The sequence below is a fragment of the Bos mutus genome, chromosome 8 (genome assembly GCF_027580195.1).
Source record: "Bos mutus isolate GX-2022 chromosome 8, NWIPB_WYAK_1.1, whole genome shotgun sequence".
Classification (NCBI taxonomy): Eukaryota; Metazoa; Chordata; class Mammalia; order Artiodactyla; family Bovidae; genus Bos; species Bos mutus.
Window position 1 is genome coordinate 104,162,061 of NC_091624.1, and position 8,559 is coordinate 104,170,619.

An 8,559-nucleotide genomic window follows, 5' to 3' on the forward strand; every position below is an offset into this window, starting at 1 on the left:
GCTAAACACATAGAGATTCAGAGAGAGAGGTATACTTGGAGAAGGCATGGAAGCCTTTCACCCTTCACATTTATCTTGCCCTATGCATTTCTTCCATCTGTTTCTAGTTATATCTTTTGATCATAAGCTGGTAATTTAGTACGTGGAATTTTTATCCAAGTTCTGTGAGCTGTTCTGACAAATTAACTGATTTCAAAGAAGTGGTCATTGGAATGTCCAACATATTTATAGCTGGCTGGTCAGAAACACAGGTTACAGCCTGGACTTATGATTGGAATCTGAAGGAGGGGAGAGCAATCATGTAGGACTAAGCCTTTAACCTCTGGGATCTGACACTATCTCAAGGTAGTATTAGAATTGAGTTGAATTGTAGAACTCCCAACTGGCCCAGGAGAATTTCTTGGTGGTGTAAGAAACACCCCACCCCCATACACACATTGAGGTTGGGTGCAGAATGTTAATTGAGGTCAGATGTGGGATTAGAGTCAGAACTGTTTCAGACAGTTGGAGTTTTTCTAGTTATCTTTAAAGCTATTGATTTTCAGCTTAATTATATAATGTTTAGAGAAAATATACTTTTTAAAATGAAAACCATGTGAAATTTGTTGAGACTTTCTCTTTGGCCCATCATAAGGTTGACCTTGATAATAGCTCATATGCAGATGAATCAAAGTGAATTTAGCCATGTTTGGTTAAATTACATCAAGTTTATATAACTATTATATCAAGTTTGTTAATTATGTACTGAAAACGTCCTGATCTTTATATGCCTATTTTATCACGTTTGTTTTTGTGTACCTGTGTGTGCTTGCTCAGTCATCTCAGTCGTGTCCAACTCTTTTCTGACCCCATGGACTGTAGCTCACCAGGCTATGTCCATGGGATTCTCCAATCAAGAATACTGGAGTGGGTAGCCATGTCCCCCTTCAGGGGATCTTCCGGACCCAGGGATCGAATCCATCTCTCCTCCATCTCCTGCATTGCAGATGGATTGTTTACTGCTAAGCCACCAGGGAAGCCCTTGTACAACTTTGTATATCTATTATATCAAGTTTGTTAATTATGTATTGAAAATCTCCTGGGCCTGCAGGGTTTATTTTCTACTCTTTCTGTTACTCTTGAGAGAACTGGTTGAAAAGTGTCTCTATTGGTGATTGTTAGATTTGCTTATTTCTGTACTTCCCTGTCTTTACTACTGGATGCATATACATTTAAGATTGTCCTATCTCCCTGTTAATTTACCTTTTATCATCACAAAATATTGCCCTTTCTTTATCATAATGCTTTATGCCTTAAAGTCTTTGTCATCAGGTATTAAAAGAATTGTTGTTGTTGTTGTTTAGTCGCTAAGTCATGTCTGACTCTTTGTGACCCCATGGACTGTAGCTCGAAGCTCCTCTGTCCATGGGATTTCCCAGGCAAGAATACTGGAGTGGGTTGCCATTTCCTTCTCCATTTATATTTGGTTAATGTGATCCATTTTACACAGATCTTGTATCTACCAGTCATATATTTTTTTATTCCACATGTCTGCATTATGCTTGTTTTCCCCTCACTTGCCTGTATTTGTAAAAACAAATGTCATTTATTATGTCTCTTGTTACAATACATTTCTTAAGTGTGTAATCCAATTGTTTGAATGATTACCCTAGATTTGCAACATGCATCTGCAACATCATATAGTATAATCCACATCATTAAGTTACCTCTTCCCAGTACTGCTAAAAGCTTAGAACTTTTATCTCTATTTACATACCTCCCAACTTTTGTGACAAATATATTTGCACCTACCTGAACATTCATGTTTCTTTCTGGTATCATGTTTCTCCTGACTGGAAAAACAAAAAAACCCAAAAGTGGTATTTCTTTGAGTGCTAGCCTGGTGGCAACGATTTGTTTGCCAAAGGAAAGTTTTGTTCTTCATTATTGAACAGTATATTCAGAAACAAAAGAATTGTAGTTTAGTAACTTCCCAGGTGGCTCAGGGGTAAAGAATCTGCCTGCCAATATAGGACACACAGGAGATGTGGGTTCAGTCCCTGGGTTGGGAAGATCCCTTGGAGGAGGAAATGGCAAGCCACTCCAGTATTCTTGCCAGGAGAATCTCATGGACAGAGGAGCTTGGTGGGCTACAGTCCATGGGGTCGCAGAGGATCAGACATGACTGGATGACTGAGCATAGCAGCACACACAATTGCAATTTACTCAGTAAATATGTTATTTCAGTGTCTTCTGCACTCAATCATTTTTGTTGAAGTTAATCATCTCTTTTATTGTCATTTAAGATATGGATTTTTTTTTAATCTCTGGCTGCTCTTAAGATTTCTCAGCGCCTCTTGTTCAACAGTTTTATTATATATGATATGGTTAGGTGTGTATTTCCATGTGCTTGTTCTGCTTAAAGTTCATTGATTTTCTTAAAGCAGTAGGTTAATATGTTTTCATACTTTGGGGAAATTCTCCTTCATTATATGTTTTTTATTAGTTCAATTCTTTTTCCTCGAATGATGCTCCTTTTTAATGTTTTCAGATTTATTGATATGTTTCACATATCATTTCCATATTTTAATGTTTTTTCTACGTTGTTAGTCACTGATTTTTTTTTACTTTTTTTTATAGTTAACTAATTTAGGTAATTTTACAATGCAGTGTATGATTCAAACTGTCCACTGATTTTCTGAATTTAGATATTTTATTTTTAAGCTCTAGAATATGTATGTAACAAGTCTGTATAGATGCCAATTTTCTGGTGAAATGAATCTACCTTCTTTCACATGGTCTGTTCATTTTTCTTCTAGTTTCTCTGAAATAGTAGTCATAGGTATTTTTCTTCATTATCGTCTTTTCCACTCTTTGGATCATCCTTTAGCTGGCTTCTATCTCCTTTTTTACTCTTTGTTGTTGTTTTCCCTTTATTATTGACCTTAATTTTTTCCTTTTATATATGTAATAATGCTTTATTGTATGCTAGGAGGAGGGCATGACAACCCACTCCAGTATTCTTGCCTGGAGAATTCCATGGACTATAGTGTTGCAAAGAGGCAGACACAACTGAGCGACTTTCACTTCACTTCACACATGTTCTATATATAAGGAACCACAGGAGTTCAGAGTAGACGTACCTTCAACTTTAGAAGTTTATATCTTTTCTCTGTTTGGAAAATAGGCTGAATGACTGATAACTTAATAGAACAGAGAATTGACTTTGGTCAGAAATAAGTGTGGTTTTGGAAAGACATATACACCTTACTGTACTTTCTACTGGGAACCCATAAGCCTGTATTTTCTCAGCTGCAAAACAAATGGGTGACTATGTTCTAATACTCAAATCTTCAAAACTAAATTCTCTAGCTTATACCTCAAGCTCCTTCAAAATCAGCCAAATGTTTTAAAGGGAAGAACTTACATGTTCTTGAGTCAAACTCCGTTCCACTAGGTCTTCTCTCCCTAACTACAATAGACTGTAGATAACTCTGTCCTTAGAGACTTCAACCTATTGCCCAGCAAATGAATCTAAACTCAGCAAAAGTGGTGTGGGAAAAACTGATTTTGAAGTTGATGCCCTTAAGTGCCTAATTTATGAATCTAGTGTATTCTACACACCAAGAGTTTTTCAGGTTTCTTTTACTTCAACAGAGGAATTAGAACTGGATAGGTCAAATTTGATCATTAATTAATATGCAAAATCATCATGTTATAGGGAACAAACATTTCTATTTCAGGGAAAAACGTACTGACAATTCAGATTGTTTTCTCTTCCTTGTAATTTTAAAATCTTCTAATCTTCATTTCCTCCACAGTTCTGTGATTGTTTCAAAATATATGTCATTTTCAGAAATGTACTTGGCATTGTACAGCTGTTATTTTCAGAAAAATTGCTTGTCTACAGAGACTTACCTAAAATTGAAAGTATCTTTCTTACCCCATTTTATAATTAAAGAAACCCAGAAATTTAGAGACAACTGTTATTAGCAATCTGTAATTTTCAAAATTTTGTTGGAAACTTGCAGTAGATTTCAGTAATTTCCCCAAAATTGTTGAGGGCAGTGGCAAACAAACCAAAAAAATGGATATTTCTTCAGTCCCACTTTCTTCATTATATCAAGATGAGTTCATTTCAGTCACTCAGTCGTGTCCGACTCTTTGCGACCCCATGAACCGTAGCACGCCGGCCTCCTTGTCCATTACCAACTCCCAGAGTTCACTCAAACTCATGGTCATTGAGTCCGTGATGCCATCCAACTATCTCATTCTCTGTTGTCCCCTTCTCTTCCTGCCCTCAATCTTTCCCAGCATCAGGGTCTTTTCAAATGAGTCAGCTCTTCACATCAGGTGGCCAAAGGATTGGAATTTCAGCTTCAACATCAGTCCCTCTAATGAACACCCAGGACTGATCTCCTTTAGGATGGACTGGTTAGATCTCCCGACAGTCCAAGGGACTCTCAAGAGTCTTCTCCAACACCACAGTTCAGAAGCATCAATTCTTCAGTGCTCAGCTTTCTTTATAGTCCAACTCTCACATCCATACATGACCACTGGAAAAACCACAGCCTTGACTAGATGGACCTTTGTTGACAAAGTAATGTCTCTGCTTTTTAATATGCTGTCTAGGTTGGTCATAACTTTCCTTCCAAGGAGTAATCGTCTTTTAATTTCATGGCTGCAGTCACCATCTGCAGTAATTTTGGAGCCCAGAAAAATAAAGTCAGCCACTGTTTCCACTGTTTCCCCATGCCATTAAGTGATGGGACCGGATGCCTTGATCTTAGTTTTCTGAATGTTGAGCTTTAAGCCAACTTTTTCACTCTCCTCTTTCACGTTCATCAAGAGGCTCTTTAGCTCTTCTTCACTTTCTGCCATAAGGGTGGTGTCATCTGCATATCTGAGGTTATTGATATTTCTCCCAGCAATCTTGATTCCAGCTTGTGCTTCCTCCAGCCCAGTGTTTCTCATGATGTACTCTGAATATAAGTTAAATAAGCAGGGTGACAATATACAGCCTTGACATACCCCTTTTCCTATTTGGAACCAATCTTCTGTTCCATGTCCAGTTCTAACTGTTGTTTCCTGACCTGCATACGGGTTTCTCAAGAGTACCAAGATGAGTACTGTAACAGAATTCAGTCAGAAAAGAATACTTAGCGATTGTAGGGGATAGAATTGAATATAAGAAATTAGGTACCAAAGCTACTTAGGAACACAGCAAGTAAAGGGAGACATTCTGCTAGTAACTGGTTAACAGCCATAAAATACCAATTAAAGATGGTGATTTCATTCATGAAGCCAAAGAGTAAAGAGAATAGGTTGGGATACTTGAATCTAGAGAACTTTAGGACTGGATCCATGGATCTCAAAAATGAGACTCAAAGCTCTTCCTGCAGGTACTGCTAAGCTAGTGCAAAGAATTTGAGACATTGGTAGAAAGATCAAAGACCTGGGGCTCAGTCCTAGCCAGCTCTGCTAGCTTATTTTAGACCCACAGTGAGGTTGGTCTGGATTGAAGTTTGTTTTGTTTTATTTTTCTTTTATTTTGGATTGAATTTTTTAAAAGGATATTGAAACGAAGTATAATTGCCACTGTAAAATCTGTTATTGAGATAAGACTGACATACAGGAAGCAGATCACCCAGATTTCCAAGTCCCTGGCATTCACCCTACCACAGATCTGAGGACTGATACTGCAGAAATGTGGTTCCTATAATGCAGAATACAAAATGGGAAGCAGCTTTGGAGCTCAAAAGCAGTAACTTAAAAACTGGTAAAGCACCCATGTGTCATGCCTTTTTCTAGAAAATATAAAGAAATAAATATGAAGAAAAATAAAATTTCTAATTGTTTAAAATGAAGAAGAATAAGTAGAAACATTATAGGGGTTACGTTTTTTTAATGCATATCTATTCAGATACATTTTTTTGGTAGTAATTGTTTTTATTTCCCATGTTGACTCAGAGTTTTTTGCTTTGGATTTTCCTCTTGAGGCTATTTTTTCCCCTTTTTTTCCTTAGGCTTTTTCCTCATACAAAGCAACAGAAGACAACATAATAAAATTAACAGTGAAATAAATAATGCTATTGCCACGTAAATCTTGGGTATTTTCTTTCTCTTAGGGGGTGGGCCACTGTCAACGCTACCTCCATCCCCTCGTTTTACGCAGTTAGGAGGGTCCCACTTATAGTTACAGTGGCAGTGATGTTTGTTGTTGCAGATCCCCCTCATGTTACAGAACGTAGGTGAACAATTACTATCCAAGCGAGAGATATGGACACACTTCCTTCCGATGCAGACATGTTCTGGGCCACACTCTGTGCCATCTTTCACTTCACCAATATCCGGTATGTCCATCCCAAAATGGTAGTCTGTACCCCAGCAGGTGGCATTGTTAAAGCGAGTTCCGTGCATTGTAGAATGCTCTGTCAGAAGAGGAATTTCTGCCACATTATCACACTGAATTCTTCCACAGAAGATGTCTGACATATTGCATTTTAGATATGTAGGGCCTTCGGTTCCACAATTACCGAAACGGTCACCTTGAGTGTTTATTTGTCTGTAGCAGCTGTCATTTGCATTCTTTGCTGTTCGGCCAAAAATCTGCCTACAGTGTGCATTGCGATCATTACATCTCTTTTCATAGCAGTAGGAAATGTCATTACAGGGAATTCCATCCTCTACATATACATCATCTGGGCACATATGGGATGATCCATTGCACCACTCTGGAAGATCGCATTCATTGACCTCCTTTCTACACATTTCTCCTGATGGCAAGAACTTGCAGTCCTTGCAACAAAGCCCAAAAGCACAAACAGACCCAAAACTCAGACTGCAATTTGTCAGACAACAGGCATCTCTTGAACACTGCTGTAAAGATCCACAGTCACACTCTTCTCCTTCTTCAACAACACCATTTCCACAGCGCTTCCTTGAAAATATGTCCTTTGTGTATATGGTGTACCGCAAACATTTTGCCTTCTGTACACCATACTCCCAAAAAAAAGAATAACTACAGTTGCTAAACTTCGCTATTGGTGGGTTGTCATGACGCATTATACATCTATTGTGACCTGCTGAACACACACACAGTATAGTATCATGAGTCATTCCCAAATTATGACCTAAATGATGAGCCACTGCAATTCCAATAATGGCCAAGGTTTTGTTCGCAAAAGTAACAGCTGCGCAACTGAAGTGTGGTCTGCACATTCCTGCAATAAAGCCTATGCCACTTAGTCCTCTTAATGTCTTCTGCATAAAAATATGTGTAGTATCATGTGCTATGCGAGCATCAATGTTATTAGCCTTCCAGACGCAAAAATCTCTCAGAGCTCTCTGTACAGCATCTATTTCAACAAGGTTTCTTTGAGTCCAGAACTCCAAACCAATTAGTAACACCTTCATACCCATCACCTGATAAATGGAATCCACTATATTTACAATAGTAAATAAATCCTCCTTCACCTTTGAGACATTCTTTTTAAAGTAATTATATAGAGTATAGTCTACCACCACTGCCATTTCAACAAAGAATGAATGGATCCACCAGCCTTCATAATGACTTTGTTTCAGAGTGCAATTACCAGTCTCTTGAAACTCAAAATGCTCTACACTTTCCTCTTGCACAAAACCAGATTTCATGGTTGGGAATCGGGTCTCTTCACTCTCCATTTTATACACCAGGTGTTCAAATTTGGTAGAAAAAATCATGGGCTTAATTTCATAAACAACATTATTTATCTGTAATAATCCTCGAAAGCCACCAAGACAGGTACTGAGGGCAACAAGTGATTCTGGGTCCCCCTCCACAAAACCATGATAGTAGCAGTCATTCTGGACAAAAGGTTGGTCCTTCAGGAGAGCACCCTCTTCTGAGTAGGTGAACACTGGGAGGTGTCTGGACAGCAAATGTTTCTTGACCTTCATGTGGAAAACGTGTCTCTGACCCCCTAAGTGCAGGCTGTAAGAGAGCCGACCTGGAGGCTTCATACTTCTTCTAGTGCCAGTTATCTTCAAAGGAATTACCACTTCTGGAGGACTGTGATATTGAAAGTTCTCAGCCCGAGTGTGTCCTGTAAAAAACAGAAACACTCCAAGCCAGTGTAGCAAGGGTACAATCCTCATATACAACAGAGATTTGATCACAGTCATTATGAATCTACCATTATTGGTTCAGAGAGGAAGGAAGGCAGGGCTGGGAGTCACAGTTGGTCTGGCTCCTTATTCTGAACTGCCGAACTAATCATTAAGTCTTTGTCTTCTGGCAGAGTGGAATCATTAGAACACCGGCACTACAAGTAAAACAAAATACAACGTATGGATGGGGATGGTTAGAAAAGGGCCTGAAAGAGAGAAAAGGAAACACATACAATAAAAGTGATTACTGTTTTGATCACGGAATGACTAGAAACTGCACAGAATTTGTTTTTAAATATTTATAAGGCAGAGAGGCACTGGGGGAGTATATAAGACTGAAAACTGGTCAGAGATTTATAGTTATTGAACTTGGATGATGGGCAATTAAGGATTCATTACACTATTCTCTAAATATATGTACGTGTGTAAATA

The 8,559-nt window shown here is 38.4% G+C and overlaps 1 protein-coding gene across 1 annotated transcript; it reads right to left on the reverse strand.

Moving 5' to 3' along the window:
- Positions 1 to 5,979: 5,979 nt before the first annotated feature.
- Positions 5,980 to 8,142, reverse strand: LOC102271888 (disintegrin and metalloproteinase domain-containing protein 29). Its single transcript, XM_070374952.1, has one exon. The coding sequence runs from the start codon at positions 8,140 to 8,142 to the stop codon at positions 5,980 to 5,982; it is 2,163 nt and encodes a 720-aa protein (XP_070231053.1).
- Positions 8,143 to 8,559: the final 417 nt, after the last annotated feature.